The following is a 20438-nucleotide window of genomic DNA, read 5'->3' on the forward strand; positions in this document are numbered from 1 at the left end:
GTCATAAAAAGCGATATCCGTTTATGTGTATCTGGCTTCATCGATAACATTATTTTGTTTTCGGTAAATGAAAACGGGAGTCTGTGACATTATTTTCGTTATTTGAAATAAAGTGTGTAAAACTTAAAGATTCGTGTACTTACTACAAAACAAATCGTCTTCCTGCCTATTGTTGTCTCTGTTATTCACCTTTTTGTTGCTGGGGTGGTGACTTGTATATGTTAACTCGATAAATGTGGATCGGTGGATTGTATCTGTTGACTCGATAAATGTGGATCGGTACATTGTATCTGTTAACTCGATAAATGTGGATCGATGGATTGTATCTGTTGACTCGATTAATGTGGATCGGTGGATTATATCTGTTGACTCGATAAATGTGGATCAGTTGATTGTATCTGTTAACTCGATAAATGTGGATCGTTGGATTGTATCTGTTGACTCGATAAATGTGGATCGATGGATTGTATCTGTTGACTCGATAAATGTGGATCGGTGGATTGTATCTGTTGACTCGATAAATGTGGATCGTTGGATTGTTCCTAACGACGTGTGTACCCCTGCCTGGTGTGTTATCCTTGGAGTCTCGGAACTGCTCACTCAATTGTACAAAGTTGTATCTTACCTAAAGTTAAAAACAAATCAAGGTAAGTATATTACTTACTTATGATTTCGCTGTACATGTAGTTCCGATGACAGTTAAGTTAGGAAATCCGACTATATCATCCGGAGTAGTGTTCACATATACCGAACATCACAGCAACATCTAACACGTTTACAACTTTAATATCTGTATGTAGTTTATTGATGTAAGCCTTTAAGGGTTTTGACGTTTAGCGGACGTATTCGTTATTTTTCGACATAATCTCCTTCAGTATCTATATATGTATATTCAAGAGCCTCAATGCCATTTTAAAGGAAGTCCTTTCCTTGCCCTCTTGGAAAGTCCCCCATTGCATGTATTACGTCAGCATCTGACCGAAAGTGGGTACCGGGAAAGGTCGGTTTCAATTCTGAAAAGAAAAAGTCTGATGAAGCGAGATTAGGCGAATAAGACAGATTCTCAATCAATTCAAAGCCACAGTTAATAGCAGTCATACTTATTACTGACTTGTGAACAGGATACAACTTCACTGAGTATTCCGCGGCGCCTGAGTTTATTATTTTCGGTTGCTTGTCCCTTTTCAGATATTCTATCATCAAAATACCTCCATCATAGAAAACGAGGTCGTAACCTTTCCAGCTTAAGGAACAGTCTATATCTTCTTTGGCAGTGCTTTCATTGTTTAGACTGTTTTTTACCATATTCACAAACATCTGCAAAATGTTAGCAGGATCTGCCTCTAAGAAATCTTAGTACCCAACGGCCTGAGAGCTTTCTCATTGCAAGATCTTCTGTAAGAATGAAATTTACTCTTACATGTGAAATCCCAACTGTACTAAATATATATTTTTCTGTAACTCGTCTGTCAACAAAAACAATATATTGGACCTTATTGACCATTTCTGGGGTTGCAACAGTGACAGGTCTTCCAGGACGGGTGTCCGGTTGCCAAACCAAAGATATTTGGAGAACCTTGCAATGCGGTCCGTACAAAGTATTTTTGCCTTTTCTATTCCTCTGAAGTGTGCTCTTCAAGAATCTGTATGATGCCACTCTGTCATCCTTGGGCAATCCGTACAACATGCAAAAGAAGTCCGCCATTACTGAAAATCTTGCTTTCATCAATATCTTAGTAACTTCAAATGGTGTCAAAACGATTTTGGTGTCTACCCCCATGTTTTGAGGGGCACAGAATCAGATTAGGCAATTCCATTAAAAACCACACAACTGGTTTCCACGAAATGACCAAACGAGGATCTCCATCATTGATAATCTCAGCTGTAACGGCCATGTAAAGCAGAAACTGTGGGCGCACATCCAAACCTCCATTTGGAAGTCTGCTCTTGATTCAGAACCTCCAGCATTGGATCCTGTCCAGTTCGGAACGTGACGACCGTACCCGATGCTTGACCCAGGTAACAGCGCAAACCAGACGTCAGTGTTGCTCCATCGGAGGTGCTGGAAAAGATAAGGTGTGGTTGTGCTACGGATAATCCCTGTTCGACAACAATGTGTGGATGCTACAAAGTTTATCTGCCGTGCACGATGTTTTGTGTATGTCACGGGGAAGTACACTGCCAGAATGAGCACATCCGACGTGTTGATGACAGTGACAATGTTTCTGACGTGTTTGGTGACTGACAACATGCATCAACACAAGTAATTGGAATATTCTTTGACGATTCATATACACACTAAAGTTGATTGTCCATTCTTTGCAGAAAATACAGTTGTGATAAATACTGGAATGGCTTAATCAGATGCTTTACCTCTAAGACAATAGATATGAACACGAAAATTATTTTGATACAACGTGTAATTATTGAGATGTTGACAAAAACAAGATTTTCACTATGGCCGCCTCAGTATGTCTATTCACCATAAAGTGATTGGTGCGTTCTTCACTGAAATGACTTATCCTGATTCTTTATACCTCAAAACATGGGAATAGACACTAAAATGATTTCGATACCATTCATTGTTACAGAGAAATTGATAAAAACAAGATTTTCAGTAATGGCGGCCATCATTTGCATATTGTTCGGATTGCCCAAAGATGACAGAGTGGCATCATACAGATTTTGAAAGAGCACATATCAGAGATATAAAAACAGCAAAATAATATTGCACGGACCGCGATGCATGCCTGATGGTATCTGCCACCGGACTACGGGCGTCATCACCAAGGCTCTTCCTGCCACACTTAAATTCCACCACTCACCTTTTCACTGTAGCATATGAAGGAGCACCATCTCCTAGTGTTGTTACCATATAAGTATAGATATCCTCAGGAGCTAAACCTTTCTTATTCAAATAATGAATCACTCTTTAACAATTTTGTCCATTTTGCAAAGTCACTTGCCTTGTTTACCTTAGAGTGCTTCGACACAAACTGACCAAACGAAACCGGTCTATGAGTACACAGTCTTAGATAGTCAGGTAATAACAGAGCTAAAAAAAGGATATTCCTCCCTAACTTCTTCAATACAAGGTTCACAAGTAATCAATAAGTACTTTTATCTAAACTGTTCTCAATACATATATAAAGCCAATTACTCCCAAGCTTTAGCCAAGTCTTCATCTAAAACACATTATCATTGTAAAGAAAAAGAAATTTTGCGGCTGAAATACAAACATTTAATTCACCGATAACCGTCGTTTTGTTAAAAAGACTGCAGCCATGACATGTCCGATTCCATTCCAGTGAATTTGTAACTAAAGAGGAATTTAACTAACATTTTTCAAGAATGTTGTATGACATGAAACACATAGCTTGTTGAAAAAGGAGCATAGAGTTTCAAACCCCCCAAAAAACAACCTCCATCCCCATTAAAAACAACCTCACCCCCATTAAAAACAACGCCCCAACTCCATCAAATACAACCCCCATCCCCATTAAAAACACCCCCACCCCCATTAAAAACAACCCCACCCCCATTAAATCCAACCCCCATCCCCATTAAAATCAACCTCACCCCCATTAAAAACAATCCCACCCCATTAAATCCAACCCCCATCCCCATTAAAATTAACCCCAACCCCATTAAAAACAATCCCACCCCATTAAAAACAATAACAAATAAAAGACAAAAATAACGAAAGCTAGTAATTAACTTTATTTATTTAATTCGATGTAGTTCTGTGAATGTTTTCACATTGAAGGGAGCTTCGTCTGTTTGTAAAGATGGTAAACAGTCCTTCATTTAAATATTGGAAGCAGCGTCGATGAACCGACAAGATAACGGACCAGTCTGTAATAGTCATCAAGGGAATGAAATGTTTTGGATGTAACTCTGGGAGTGTTTCGTCATCAGGATCTTCATCAAGATCTGTTTACTCACAAACAAATGCATTAATGATTACAACGTAGATGCAAAAACAGACAAAGAATCTTTTTTTGATTTTCACACGAATGGAACATGTGGTATGGGGACAATCAATATCTAAATGAGTCTTTTGGTGACAGTTATGTGAGTTCGATGCTGTCATTGTTTTATCATTTGCGGAAAGATGCCGTGTCTCCATATCATCAAAACAGTAACGGTTCTGATTGTATCCATATGCAATATAAAAATTCAGACGACAGAAATGACAGAACAGTCAGAACGTAGGAGATACTGTTTTGTTTTGTGATTTTATTTTAACGTCACTTTATAAAACAGGATAACTGTTGAAAAAAAAAATGGAGTATGTCAATTCTGACAGAAGTAAAAAGTCGTCGACATTCGAATATTCAAAAGGACATGTGACAATAATTCTGAATAATTTACGACATGCTTGTTCAATTTGATCCAGTGAACTGATAATGACTGAAGACATTTTTGTATTTGGTGAAATTTTCCTATATAGATAGAAGTCACGATATGGAATCAGTTACAAGTATCAATGTTGGGCGGTTGGGACTTCAGACCTGTACAAGTAGACTGTCCTGCGCTGCCTTCAGTAAGATACACTATTTTTGTCTATAGTGATATCTAATGAAAACAAGAGGTTGTTGGGAGACAAAAGTATGTTTCGATTGTCTCCCGTGTATTCTCAGTAAATAGTAAATACACACTTTTTAAAGAAAAAACGGGATTAATATTTCGTGACATATCGAATGCAAAAAGTTATTTTTGTATTTAAGACCACGCAGTGTATTTCCTAAAATGTTATAAACAGTGAGTGATCCTTTTCTTCCTCTTGGTTATTGTTATACTAGCACTGATGGGATAAATGAAAGATATTTTTGAGTTGTTATGATAAATCATTACCGAATGCAGCTGATTTGGTGTTTATTTCATTCTTTTAATTTAGTTTTTAATCAATATTTTTGATGAATTTTTGTTTGCTTGGTTTTTTGCCAAGTCAACAATCAGGATCATTTAGGGTTAAAGGTCTCCCTGTAGCTGATGGTTGCTAATTAACGAACAAGCCTATGGGAGACCCATCGTATGCAATTCAGAAATATGGAGTGTAGGGAGTGTCAGAGACAGACCTTGAACATCCACCTAGGGTTGTGTAGGGAGTGTCAGAGACACACCTTGGAGGTCTGAGGTTGTGTAGGGAGCGTCAAAGACACACCTTGGAGCTCCACCTAAGGTTATGTAGGGAGTGTCAGAGACATACCTTGGAGGTCCACCTAAGGTTGCGTAAAAAGTGTCAGAGACATACCTTGGAGGTCCACCTAGGCTTGTGTAGGGAGTGTCAGAGACACACCTTGGAGGTCCACCTAAGGTTGTGTAAGAAGTGTCAGAGACACACCTTGGAGGTCCACCTAAGGTTGTGTAGGGAGTGTCAGAGACATACCTTGGATATCCACCTGAGGTTGTGTAGGGAGTGTCAGAGACACACCTTGGAGGTCCACCTAAGGTTGTGTAGGGAGTGTCAGAGACACACCTTGGAGGTCCACCTAAGGTTGTGTAGGGAGTACCAGAGACACACCTTGGATATCCACCTGAGGTTGTGTAGGGAGTGTCAGAGACACACCTTGGAGGTCCACCTAAGGTTGTGTAGGGAGTGTCAGAGACACACCTTGGAGGTCCACCTAAGGTTGTGTAAGAAGTGTTAGACACACACCTTGGAGGTCCACCTAAGATTGTGTAGGGAGTGTCAGAGACACACCTTGGAGGTCAGCCTAAGGTTGTGTAGGGAGTGTCAGAGACACACCTTGGAGGTCCACCTAAGTTTGTGTAGGGAGTGTCAGAGACACACCTTGGAGGTCCACATAAGGTTTAGTAGGGAGTGTCAGAGACACACCTTGGAGGTCCACCTAAGGTTTAGTAGGGAGTGTCAGAGACACACCTTGGAGGTCCACCTAAGGTTGTGTAGGGAGTGTCAGAGACACACCTTGGAGGTCCACATAAGGTTTAGTAGGGAGTGTCAGAGACACACCTTGGAGGTCCACATAAGGTTTAGTAGGGAGTGTCAGAGACACACCTTGGAGGTCCACATAAGGTTTAGTAGGGAGTGTCAGAGACACACCTTGGAGGTCCACATAAGGTTTAGTAGGGAGTGTCAGAGACATACCTTGGAGGTCCACATAAGGTTTAGTAGGGAGTGTCAGAGACATACCTTGGAGGTCCACATAAGGTTTAGTAGGGAGTGTCAGAGACACACCTTGGAGGTCCACATAAGGTTTAGTAGGGAGTGTCAGAGACACACCTTGGAGGTCCACATAAGGTTTAGTAGGGAGTGTCAGAGACATACCTAGGTCAACTGAGCTGTCGCGGCCACTCTCCCTTTTTAACACACAAACTCCCTACTTGTACTTAGAACAATTACGATAAATTTAACTCGTACGTAACATTAGTTACCTTTACATTTCCATTACTGTTGTTTCTTTGAATACAATAAAACGTATTAGTATTTGGACTGCAAATATTGCACTTAAGTGATGAAGTGAACTGATTGTACATGATAACTTTCATCTTTATAGAAAATCTCCCACAGAAGTCAGCCTCAGTGTTGATACCTGGCTACAGATGGGCCAGAGTGCACGGTCCTAATGTCTTTTTCGGTTTCTTCTATACGAATAATTGATCACGTGATATAGCTGAGTGACGTAACGTTTTATATATTATATGATGTATTGATAACCTGATTCGTCATGCAATTCCATGGAAATTCAATCAATCTCATTGTGGCATGCTGACGACTCTATTTCAGTACTTTGTGAGTGGTCAAATGAGCTTAAGGAAAGTGTATTTTGACAAAGATCAAGAACGTTAATTTTGCGATTAGCGTACATTGGGGTAGAAATTTAGATGATTAAAACGATTTCTCATCAGCAAAAATAGATAAAGTTATATTAATTTATAAACTTAAATAAAATAAAATAAAATTTATTTATAAACTCATCATATAAAAGGAGATAGAAATGTTAAAAAACATAGGCGAGAGCTAAAGGTAAAGAAATGACATTGACTGTACGAACCTTCATCCGCCATACTTAATCTTCAGCTTCTGAAGTTACTTAGCTTTGTGATTTATTTATATAGCGTCTAAAAATAGCCACATATTACTGCGCATGAGTAATACATGTGACTGTCTCACTTATCCCTTAAAGTGCCTTCCTATAAATTAAAACAAATATTATATACAAATGAATGCACAGCATGCCTGCATAAATTGCATTAAAACAATTTTTAATTTGTATTTAATTCTACAATTTTCACTTTTCTCTGAAAATGAAATAAGTTTATACACAGAAATACAACCGAGCGGTAACAGTTAGAAATCAGGACAATTATATTTTAAATTTTCACGTGTTATTATGTAATTTTATATATTGTCAAAATTCGAATACATATATTTATTTCGAAAGTTATATCAAATATTTGAACAAATAACAACACTTGACCAAGACACACACTAATACACCTTGTGCAATTGATTTTGTAGATGAGTTTATATAACACAGTAAAGGGCGATTTGTGTCGGTCTTTAAGCGAGGGGAATTTGCTTAGAGCAGTTTCAGCTAAAATCCTTTCCGTACGAGTGGAACATTTTGAAAGATTACGATACTGTGTTTAATCAATCCTCCCCGTGTGATATTGGTAAGTGGTACAGTTTTGTAAACTAAGTCCTGCTTTGTTTGTATTTCATTTACATACACGTCATAGCAAAGTAAACAAAAAGAAGATATATTGTTTTGTAATGAGTTTGAAGGGACGTAGTATCAGACAGAAAACGAATGCTAGCTAACCCATACCTAAGTTAATCTTGACACAAGGTATCTCGAACTATCCTAACTCTAACTAATCCTCGCTAACCCTGACACAAGTTAACACGAACTAATCTTAACCCTAACTAATCCTTATACTCGGTAACCCTGACACAAGTTAATCCGAACTAACCCTAACTAATCCTAAACCTCGCCAACCCTGACACAAGTTAACCCGAACTAACCTTAATCCTAACTAATCCTAAACCTCGCCAACCCTGACACAAGTTAATCCGAACTAACCCTAACTAATCCTAAACCTCGCCAACCCTGACACAAGTTAACCCGAACTAACCTTAATCCTAACTAATCCTAAACCTCGCCAACCCTGACACAAGTTAATCCGAACTAACCCTAACTAATCCTAAACCTCGCCAACCCTGACACAAGTTAACACGAACTAATCTTAACCCTAACTAATCCTTATACTCGGTAACCCTGACACAAGTTAATCCGAACTAATCCTAACTAATCCTAAACCTCGCCAACCCTGACACACGTTAATCCGAACTAACCTTAATCCTAACTAATCCTAAACCTCGCCAACCCTGACACACGTTAATCCGAACTAACCTTAACCCTAACTAATCATTATACTCGGTAACCCTGACACAAGTTAATCCGAACTAATCCTAACCCTTACTAATCCTAATCCTCGCTAACCCTGACAAAAGTGAGTAGAATCCTTTACGCAGTATGGTTGATATATTTTACTTCGATTTCGACCGAATAAAACAGGTTGTCGAAATTTCATCATTATGTTTTCTATTTACTTTATAGAAATATGAAGAAAATGTTGGTGTGATTTTCTTGTATGCGTTGGGTCACATATTAGCGCACCAATCGATTAATACTAAACATAGCCTTATTCGATCGACATCGGATAAGGACACTGTCGAGGTTAATAGGGATAGTGTCTACCAATTTGCAGTAAGCATTAATTTGTAAATAAAAATATGAATCATATTCAAATACTTCAAGAGAAAACCATTGTATACCAAATATGTACACAATCGAAATGAAGATATTTTGTATCCGAAAATGTGTGATCGGTTAGAGTTAGATCACAGAGTATCAAATGGTGACTGGAGTGTGTGGAGTTAAAAATACATTATATAATATAACATTGAATTGTCGAGGGATAGCTTTTAGAGTTAAAAATAAATTATATAATATAACATTGAATAGTCAGGGATAGTTTTAAGAGTTCAGACTAGATTTTCTAGTATCAAATGGTGACTGGAATGAATGTGTGGAGTTAAAGAGTCTTAAGAACTCATAAAACCAGATATATACAAAATTATATGGGCATAAAAAGCTTAAATAGGAGAGAGAGAGAGAGAGAGAGAGAGAGAGAGAGAGAGAGAGAGAGAGACAGAGAGAGAGAGAGAGACAGAGACAGAGAGAGAGAGAGAGAGAGAGAGAGAGAGAGAGAGAGAGAGAGAGAGAGAGAGAGAGAGAGAGAGAGAGAGAGAGAGAGAGAGAGAGAGAGAGAGAGAAATGAGATTACAAACAAGCCATCACAATCATAATCCAAATCCAAGTCAAATAAAAGTAATTAAACTAGGACAACTTATGAACAAACGAAAGATTTACTCAGAGACTCCCCATTAAAAAAAAACGAGAATAAGATCAGGTGTCCCGTAAGAGTAAGCGTCCTCTGCTTCACTGACGACACCCGCAATGTAAAGCTATGTAATGCACTTTCTCAGTTCATTCTTATTAAAATGGGACCTCATTGACTAACACAAGTTTGAATGTTAGAGATGAAGTAATACGATTCTTCCTAGAACATTTTAACGACACAATTAAGATGAAATTGTATAATGATATTTGCACCATATTCCAACTGTTTTATGAAAACGAAAGTTACACTATTTCCAGGGGGATTTGTTCTTTTCGTCGATTTTTAACATGTAAAGTTTCATTACTAGTGCGAAATTACCATGTTAGACAAATGAATTCGTAAAGCTATGTATTCCATACTTGTTCAACACTTGGATACTAATACAACAATTTTTTTTTTTCATTTTAAAATTTTGTTTCAAAAAAGGAAACACGCTGCTTCATTCCAGTTTTCACTTTAGTGTTCTAGGGGGGGGGGGGTGCATTGTAAAGTACTAACCCCATACGTCCGGGGTTTACTTACCGGAACTGACGTGGAAAGATGTTGGCGTGATCTGCCCGACCACGTGGATTTTGGCCGGGTACTCCGGTTTCCTCCCACAATAAGAGCCCTCTCGCGCTTACATCCTGCCAACAAAAGTGATTAGTATAATAAATTGTATGAACTTATTTCGCTTTATAGTTTATATTGATAATCTTTGACAGGGTAATCTCGGTCATTGTTCTCAAACACGATCTTGATGTTATTTTTGTCTGTGGTTTGTGGTTTGATCTCATATGAAGTTTTCGTATAAACTTACACGCCGTCAGATGCTCCTCAATGTACTGTAGCGCTATTTCAGCTGATCTGCATGCTACTATATTTGTGGAAAACATGACAAAACAATCTACCTCTATTCAGGGAGCCCAGTTGTGTCTAGACAAGTTGAATTCATCACCTATCCTTGCGTCTGAATTATTGAGCAAAACAAAACGGGCTTGCTTGCGCTTATCCAGGCGAAGGTTCCTCAAGACCTCCCCTGGTGTAGGTATATAAGACCGACCTATGTACAACATTCAAAGATGTTGTCGCTACTTAACCAGTTCAGCTAAGATGTTGAAGAAATGATTGATTTGATTTTTGAACAGTTTTCGCAGTTTCGATCGATTATGATAAATTTCTATCTCCAAACTTTGTGCACCCGGTTGCAGTCAGTGAACGTTTCTGTGTCTAATCTGGAAGGAGATGATAAGACATGTACACAGAAAACTCTGAACCTCGCAATAGCTCCTACACATCCTTAAACCTCAGCAATTACATCGTAATCATCACTAAATGATTAACAGACATCTAATACATACCTGTCTGTATTGCCAATGCTCATAAACTTGACGCACATGTAGTTGCGTTTCATTTGTCCACAGTATGATGGTCTTTGAAGAGGGTAATCGACATTTTTGGGACATAAATGTAGGTAGAAGCAAGGATTACATTTCGTTTGTCCTAAAAGAAACACAGTGTTGTGGCATTTATCATCCTCACAACAAATGTGTCTTGGGAATTGGAACCCAGGTATAACAGTATGGCTCAATGCTTGACGTGTGAGATATTCACACTAAGCAAAAGGTTAAGACCAGGGCATGGTGTTCTTTAGTCTAACCCAGATGAAAAACAAAGCATTGAAGATAGAGGAACTTGCTAAAGCGCATACCTCCTCCATGCTTTACATTCTTCCTCCTGAGACGCTCAACACGGATGTCTGTATTGGTTGCTCTGACTGTAGATATTAAATAAATCAGTCCAATAACTTGATATTTGTTTTTGAAAGGAATGTGTACCGGTTCACTCGTCTGCAGGTCGATTGTCAATGAGGGTTTCAGGAAGTCACCGAAAAAAATGTATATTCATTCCAAACACATGCAATTAGTGAACACCACAAACAGTCGAAAAATAGGAGGTTTGTTCTGAAACGCCGAGGCAAGTTACATAGCTCAAGGCTCTCTTCCCGACAGATCAAACACATTTTATGTAAATCTCCTTCATCGAATAAAAATCCAACAGAGATCACTGGTAGCTGATTGGTTGACATGAGGTCTATATAAATCAATATCAATTTCTATACCATGAGTAGTAATATATACACATTAGTTACTACACTAAATATGAAAATAAAAAAAAATTAGACATCCCAGAATCTCACAAATAATCAGGCATCCCACAGTCTCACAAATAATCAGGCATCCCAGAGTCTCACAAATAATCAGACATCCCACAGTCTCACAAATAATCAGACATCCCAGAGTCTCACAAATAATCAGACATCCCACAGTCTCACAAATTATCAGGCATCCCACAGTCTCAGAAATAATCAGGCATCCCAGAGTCTCAGAAATAATCAGGCATCCCAGAGTCTCACAAATTATCAGGCATCCCAGAATCTCACAAATAATCAGGCATCCCACAGTCTCACAAATAATCAGGCATCCCACAGTCTCACAAATAATCAGACATCCCAGAGTCTCACAAATTATCAGACATCCCACAGTCTCACAAATAATCAGGCATCCCACAGTCTCACAAATAATTAGACATCCAAGAGTCTCACAAATAATCAGACATCCCAGAGTCTCACAAATAATCAGGCATCCAAGTCTCACAAATAATCAGACATCCCACAGTCTCACAAATAATCAGGCATCCCACAGTCTCACAAATAATCAGGCATCCCACAGTCTCACAAATAATCAGACATCCCACAGTCTCACAAATAATCAGGCATCCCACAGTCTCACAAATAATCAGACATCCCACAGTCTCACAAATAATCAGACATCCCACAGTCTCACAAATAATCAGACATCCCACAGTCTCACAAATAATCAGACATCCCACAGTCTCACAAATAATCAGACATCCCACAGTCTCACAAATAATCAGACATCCCACAGTCTCACAAATAATCAGACATCCCACAGTCTCACAAATAATCAGACATCCCATAGTCTCACAAATAATCAGACATCCCATAGTCTCACAAATAATCAGGCATCCCACAGTCTCACAAATAATCAGACATCCCACAGTCTCACAAATAATCAGGTCTCACAAATAATCAGGCATCCCACAGTCTCACAAATAATCAGTCATCCAAGAGTCTCACAAATAATCATGCATCCCACAGTCTCACAAATAATCAGGCACATCACAAATAAAGAGTCTCACAAATAATCAGACAGTCTCAAATAATAATCCCAGACATCCCAGAGTCTCACAAATAATCAGGCATCCCAGAGTCTCACAAATAATCAGGCATCCCAGAGTCTCACAAATAATCAGGCATCCCAGAGTCTCACAAATAATCAGGCATCCCAGAGTCTCACAAATAATAAGACATCCCACAGTCTCACAAATAATCAGACATCCCAGCGTCTCACAAATAATCAGGCATCCCACAGTCTCACAAATAATCAGACATCCCACAGTCTCACAAATAATCAGACATCCCACAGTCTCACAAATAATCAGCATCCCATCACCAGTCTCACAAATAATCAGACATCCCACAGTCTCACAAATAATCAGACATCCCACAGTCTCACAAATAATCAGGCATCCCACAGTCTCACAAATAATCAGACATCCCACAGTCTCACAAATAATCAGGCATCCCACAGTCTCACAAATAATCAGGCATCCCACAGTCTCACAAATAATCAGACATCCCAGAGTCTCACAAATAATCAGACATCCCATAGTCTCACAAATAATCAGGCATCCCACAGTCTCACAAATAATCAGGCATCCCACAGTCTCAAATAACAAAGTCAGAATCACAAAAATAGACATCCAAGAGTCTCACAAATAATCAGGCATCCCAGACATCCCACAGTCTCACAAATAATCAGACATCCCACAGTCTCACAAATAATCAGGCATCCCAGTCTCACAAATAATCAGACATCCCAGAGTCTCACAAATAATCAGGCATCCCACAGTCTCACAAATAATCAGGCATCCCAGCGTCTCACAAATAATCAGGCATCCCACAGTCTCACAAATAATCAGACATCCAAGAGTCTCACAAATAATCAGACATTCCAGAGTCTCACAAATAATCAGACATTCCAGAGTCTCACAAATAATCAGACATCCCAGAATCTCACAAATAATCAGGCATCCCAGAGTCTCACAAATAATCAGGCATCCAAGAGTCTCACAAATAATCAGACATCCCAGCGTCTCACAAATAATCAGACATCCCAGCGTCTCACAAATAATCAGGCATCCCAGAGTCTCACAAATAATCAGGCATCCCACAGTCTCACAAATAATCAGGCATCCCACAGTCTCACAAATAATCAGGCATCCCACAGTCTCACAAATAATCAGGCATCCCACAGTCTCACAAATAATCAGGCATCCCAGAGTCTCACAAATAATCAGACATCCCACAGTCTCACAAATAATCAGACATCCCAGCGTCTCACAAATAATCAGACATCCCATAGTCTCACAAATAATCAGGCATCCCATAGTCTCACAAATAATCAGACATCCCAGAATCTCAGAAATAATCAGGCATCCCAGAATCTCACAAATAATCAGGCATCCAAGAGTCTCACAAATAATCAGACATCCAAGAGTCTCACAAATAATCAGACATCCCAGAGTCTCACAAATAATCAGACATCCAAGAGTCTCACAAATAATCTGATTGCTTTCAGAAATAAAAAAATATAATTATAATTCTGTACGTATATCTCGAGAAAAAAAATAGCATTAAGTAATCACTTTAAATCTTGCCGCTATTGTTTCAAAAAAGTAAGTTGACTTTCTGTCTCCATTTTTTCCCTGCTTGATGTAAAGAAATTTTTAAACCGCTGATATTGATTGAAGAAAATGATTGTAATTATAAACAGAGGTTTACAATACACTTGAACGAGGACATAACAATACAACGTGTCTGTAATTGCAGCTGAATATGATATATTGTAATTTTAGTTGTGATTCTCTTTGTCCCAATGTAAATAACCAGTGTTTGTCATCTTCTCATTAATGGTCACTCTCAAGACATTAACTCTGAGTTTTTAATGTGATGAAGTAATCACGTGACATCGTCAACCCTGCAGTTCATCAAGGCTAACTTCACTCTCCGTAAACTCATCTAACTGTCATGCTTTATAAGATATAACGGGGTGCTTCCTGTGTACGGATAATGGGTGGGATTATCATTTCACATTTAAAATGTTCTTATTAGAAATCAGATCTAGTATCTTCTATCAAAATAATGTTGAATATATGCTATATTATGTTAGCATCGCCTGATTAGTGATCATGTATTGAAATTTATCACTCGTACCATACATAATTTCATTCAGCGAATAACCTCAACTAAAGGCCTATTGTATAATGATGACGTAGAAAATGATCACAAAGTAGACAATCATTCTAAATACTAAATCCGTGATTATTTTCTGTTAATTGATTGTATACGTGGTACTCACTATAATTGTCAAAATTCAACTACAATATTGAAATAAGTATGGTATTAATTCATTATCCTTTATTCATTATTCAGGGTTTTGTGAACTTGATATCACATGGGTTGTTTTATAAAAGCGTTTTGTGAACATGATATCACTTGGGTTGTTCTATAAAAGTGTTTTGTGAATTTGATATCACTTGGGTTGTTCTATAAAAGCGTTTTGTGAACTTGATATCACTTGGGTTGTTCTATAAAAGCGTTTTGTGAACATGATATCACTTGGGTTGTTCTATAAAAGCGTTTTGTGAACTTGATAACCTTGGGTTGTTCTATAAAAGCGTTTTGTGAACTTGATAACCTTGGGTTATTCTATAAAAGCGTTTTGTGAACTTGATAACCTTGGGTTATTCTATAAAAGCGTTTTGTGAACTTGATAACCTTGGGTTGTTTTATAAAAGCGTTTTGTGAACATGACGTCATACATTTGTTTTAAGTCCCTCACGATTCGTCTGAGTAACCATTGTGTTTAGACGTCATTATGAATTGTGTTCGTACTGTCTCCATTCCTTGTCATTTATTGGTCAATATTATCTAATTCGACAAGTAAAAGTGTTTATAAATACTTTTCGTATAAAGATTCGAGACAGAATTCATTATTCCACCTTACCCTTGCACATTATCTGTTTGCCAGTTATCGTATCCTTCAAAGTAAATGTTGTAACTTTTTTCATTTAAAACAGAATACAAACAACAAACACGAACAATTTGAATGTTTACAGCTTACCGATAAACAATCAACTTTATTCATCCAGCCAAAGTTGCTGAACAAGGCTTTGCTGTTTCTTAGGGATTCAACACGCCACGCAATATTTGAGAACAATACACATATCGCACAATGATGGATGCCCTGTCTTCAGAATAACCATGTTCCAAGTCAAAATGGCTTATAAATGTACGCTCTTAAACTCCCAGTAGTGTCATTCTGTCCAACGCTAATATCTACAGTAAAACCTAGGTGATGAGATTTGAAACAAAAATTCCATAGAATATCACGGAAAATTGCAATCCATCATTTAGTAAAAGCCTCACTGGGTGGGATTAAAAGGTACGAACTACAGTTAGCGATGGTGATCAGATATTTCTCCTACATCATCCAGTTACAGGACACTTAGAACAGAAATATCCCTGTGACAATTATTTGTGTGTACAACAAATTTCAATAACTTGTATAACAAAAATACCCCTGTGACAATTATTTGTGTGTACAACAAATTTCAATAACTTGTATAACAGAAATATCCCTGTGACAATTATTTGTGTGTACAACAAATTTCAATAACTTGTATAACAGAAATATCCCTGTGACAATTATTTGTGTGTACAACAAATTTCAATAACTTGTATAACAGAAATATCCCTGTGACAATTATTTGTGTGTACAACAAATTTCAATAACTTGTATAACAGAAATATCCCTGTGACAATTATTTGTGTGTACAACAAATTTCAATAAGTAACAGAAATATCCCAATGGATATCCTATGTGTGTACATTTAATTGCCTGTCACCAATGTCGTTAATTGTACAGTATAATGTATAAGTAGATTGTCGTTTTACAAGTTACCCGTTCTGTTCGTTCTACAGTATGATGTATAGATAGATTGTCTGGCGAACACTTTTATTTGTTACCTGTGGTATTTCTAACACACTGCTTGTTCTACAGCTGATCGGAACTGATTTTATACTCAAGGGGTTTCTATCATCATGACATTCTTCAACAACGCTGGTAACTGGCACTCACTACAGGCTGATGGACGTTATGGGAGAAGTCATACGGTCATCACAATGATCTTACTTGGAAATATTGTATTTCCTTGCACGTTCTAAGTTGCACGTGTTTTTGGTCCTCGTTATTGTCCATAGTAGTACCGCAGTTGTTTTCATCCTTGTCTCACGTGGGAGCTTGGTATACTTGGCGGGTATCGGCGATGACGTAGAAGACACTTCCGTTAAACTTGATCTTGTTATCCTTGTACTTTTTCAGAAATCTCCTGCAAATCTTCTTTTCGTTCATATTTTGCTCTAGTTTCATCATTATGAGTTTAAATCATGTTTATATGCCGGTATTGTCTGTATGATGTAGACACGTTGAGTAGATTACCGTGGATAGTATTTGACCTCATCTGTGTCGTGGTATGACGAACATTGTGGGTTTATTAAATATACTAGATCTCTTTTTCATATAACGACGGCTCTTGTATTCCTGATTCACCAGATCATCTTCAATATTATGAATGATGTAAAATCTTGGTTTGTCTAATACACATCCATTATGCTGACACATTAACATGATTTGCTTGCTTTCATTTATAAGGTAACACGATATACTGTCTAGTTAATGATGTATCGTACAAAAGATGATGTCGATCCGATTTATATCAAGAAAGTTTATGCGAATTCATTTTACGGTCATGATTCAATGTTTGTGTTTTCTAAGTCAATCAATAATGGCTTCATCAAACAAAGGTACTATGCTGTGAAGAATTTAAACCTAAGAAATTTGTGTAAGGAACAAAATTAGCACGGCAAATTATGAGAAATAAAAAAGCTATTTAGCTCCTGATTATTGTAATAGCAGTATGTACTTTCTCCCGTTCCTTCTATTATCAATAAGTTATTCTCTAGTTAACCTTTGATGTAATCACATCTGTGTTATTTTGTCAACTGATGTGTTAATAAATTGTCTCTGCTTTAGTAGTTTATCTTTGTAAAATCCTCTCAACAAGTGGTAAAGTATTTTGTCTCTGTTAATTCAATCAACTGGTGTGATAGTATTTTGTCTGTTATATCTGGTCAACTGATGTGATAGTAGTTTGTCTGTTTTATCTTGTCAACTGATGTGATAGTAGTTTGTCTGTTTTATCTAATCAACTGATGTGATAGTAGTTTGTCTGTTTTATCTTGTCAACTGATGTGATAGTAGTTTGTCTGTTTTATCTAATCAACTGGTGTGATAGTAGTTTGTCTCTGTCTTATCTTGTCAACTGATGTGATAGTATTTTGTCTCTGTCTTATCTAATCAACTGGTGTGATAGCAGTTTGTCTGTTTTATCTTGTCAACTGGTGCGATAGTAGTTTGTCTGTTTTATCTAATCAACTGATGTGATAGTAGTTTGTCTGTTTTATCTTGTCAACTGATGTGATAGTAGTTTGTCTGTTATATCTAATCAACTGGTGCGATAGTAGTTTGTCTGTTTTATCTAATCAACTGATGTGATAGTAGTTTGTCTGTTTTATCTTGTCAACTGATGTGATAGTAGTTTGTCTGTTTTATCTTGTCAACTGGTGCGATAGTAGTTTGTCTGTTTTATCTAATCAACTGATGTGATAGTAGTTTGTCTGTTTTATCTAATCAACTGTTTTATCTAATCAACTGATGTGATAGTAGTTTGTCTGTTTTATCTTGTCAACTGATGTGATAGTAGTTTGTCTGTTTTATCTAATCAACTGATGTGATAGTAGTTTGTCTGTTTTATCTTGTCAACTGGTGCGATAGTAGTTTGTCTGTTTTATCTAATCAACTGGTGTGATAGTAGTTTGTCTGTTTTATCTTGTCAACTGATGTGATAGTAGTTTGTCTGTTTTATCTTGTCAACTGGTGTGATAGTAGTTTGTCTGTTTTATCTTGTCAACTGGTGTGATAGTAGTTTGTCTGTTTTATCTTGTCAACTGGTGTGATAGTAGTTTGTCTGTTTTATCTTGTCAACTGATGTGATAGTAGTTTGTCTGTTTTATCTTGTCAACTGATGTGATGGCAGTTTGCCCCCGTCTTATCTTGTCAACTGGTGTGATAGTAGTTTGTCTGTTTTATCTTGTCAACTGGTGTGATAGTAGTTTGTCTGTTTTATCTTGTCAACTGATGTGATAGTAGTTTGTCTGTTTTATCTTGTCAACTGATGTGATGGCAGTTTGCCCCCGTCTTATCTTGTCAACTGGTGTGATAGTAGTTTGTCTGTTTTATCTTGTCAACTGATGTGATAGTAGTTTGTCTGTTTTATCTAATCAACTGGTGTGATAGTAGTTTGTCTGTTTTATCTTGTCAACTGATGTGATAGTAGTTTGTCTGTTTTATCTGGTCAACTGATGTGATAGTAGTTTGTCTGTTTTATCTTGTCAACTGATGTGATAGTAGTTTGTCTGTTTTATCTAATCAACTGATGTGATAGTAGTTTGTCTGTTTTATCTTGTCAACTGATGTGATAGTAGTTTGTCTGTTTTATCTAATCAACTGGTGTGATAGTAGTTTGTCTCTGTTTTATCTTGTCAACTGGTGTGATAGTAGTTTGTCTCTGTTTTATCTTGTCAACTGATGTGATAGTAGTTTGTCTGTTTTATCTTGTCAACTGGTGCGATAGTAGTTTGTCTGTTTTATCTAATCAACTGATGTGATAGTAGTTTGTCTGTTTTATCTTGTCAACTGATGTGATAGTAGTTTGTCTGTTATATCTAATCAACTGGTGCGATAGTAGTTAGTCTGTTTTATCTAATCAACTGATGTGATAGTAGTTTGTCTGTTTTATCTTGTCAACTGGTGCGATAGTAGTTTGTCTGTTTTATCTAATCAACTGATGTGATAGTAGTTTGTCTGTTTTATCTAATCAACTGGTGCGATAGTAGTTAGTCTGTTTTATCTAATCAACTGATGTGATAGTAGTTTGTCTGTTTTATCTTGTCAACTGATGTGATAGTAGTTTGTCTGTTTGATCTAATCAACTGATGTGATAGTAGTTTGTCTGTTTTATCTTGTCAACTGGTGCGATAGTAGTTTGTCTGTTTTATCTTGTCAACTGGTGTGATAGTAGTTTGTCTGTTTTATCTTGTCAACTGATGTGATAGTAGTTTGTCTGTTTTATCTTGTCAACTGGTGTGATAGTAGTTTGTCTGTTTTATCTTGTCAACTGGTGTGATAGTAGTTTGTCTGTTTTATCTTGTCAACTGGTGTGATAGTAGTTTGTCTGTTTTATCTTGTCAACTGATGTGATAGTAGTTTGTCTGTTTTATCTTGTCAACTGATGTGATGGCAGTTTGCCCCCGTCTTATCTTGTCAACTGGTGTGATAGTAGTTTGTCTGTTTTATCTTGTCAACTGGTGTGATAGTAGTTTGTCTGTTTTATCTTGTCAACTGATGTGATAGTAGTTTGTCTGTTTTATCTTGTCAACTGATGTGATGGCAGTTTGCCCCCGTCTTATCTTGTCAACTGGTGTGATAGTAGTTTGTCTGTTTTATCTTGTCAACTGATGTGATAGTAGTTTGTCTGTTTTATCTTGTCAACTGGTGTGATAGCAGTTTGCCCCTGTTTTATCTTGTCAACTGATGTGATAGTAGTTTGTCTGTTTTATCTTGTCAACTGATGTGATAGTAGTTTGTCTGTTTTATCTTGTCAACTGGTGTGATAGTAGTTTGTCTGTTTTATCTTGTCAACTGGTGTGATAGTAGTTTGTCTGTTTTATCTTGTCAACTGATGTGATAGTAGTTTGT

General features: G+C 37.3%; 2 protein-coding genes across 2 annotated transcripts in view; both read left to right on the forward strand.

Moving 5' to 3' along the window:
* The first annotated feature begins 297 nt into the window (after nt 1-297).
* LOC132544253 (cephalotocin receptor 1-like) overlaps nt 298-20438 on the forward strand; it is a 55576-nt gene continuing 35435 nt past the window's right edge. Inside the window, exon 1 of the mRNA XM_060207860.1 lies at nt 298-647. The gene's annotated coding sequence lies outside the window, so the exon portion shown is untranslated. The remainder of the gene's footprint in view (nt 648-20438) is intronic.
* Nucleotides 11055-14154, forward strand: LOC132543252 (GATA zinc finger domain-containing protein 15-like). Its single transcript, XM_060206770.1, has 2 exons — nt 11055-11171; nt 13372-14154. The coding sequence occupies exons 1-2, from the start codon at nt 11055-11057 to the stop codon at nt 14152-14154; spliced, it is 900 nt and encodes a 299-aa protein (XP_060062753.1).

This window comes from Ylistrum balloti, unplaced genomic scaffold (assembly GCF_031769215.1).
Source record: "Ylistrum balloti isolate Yb309-2 unplaced genomic scaffold, AGI_CSIRO_Ybal_v1 Utg369560, whole genome shotgun sequence".
In the NCBI taxonomy this organism is placed as follows: Eukaryota; Metazoa; Mollusca; class Bivalvia; order Pectinida; family Pectinidae; genus Ylistrum; species Ylistrum balloti.

Excerpts from the sequence above, each read along its gene's own strand:
- LOC132543252 (XM_060206770.1), top strand. The coding sequence starts at position 11,055 with ATGGTGTTCTTTAGTCTAACCCAGATGAAAAACAAAGCATTGAAGATA. Across the intron at positions 11,172-13,371 it reads CTGAGACGCTCAACACGGAT|ACATCCCAGAGTCTCACAAA; the intron begins GTCTGTATTGGT and ends ACAAATAATCAG.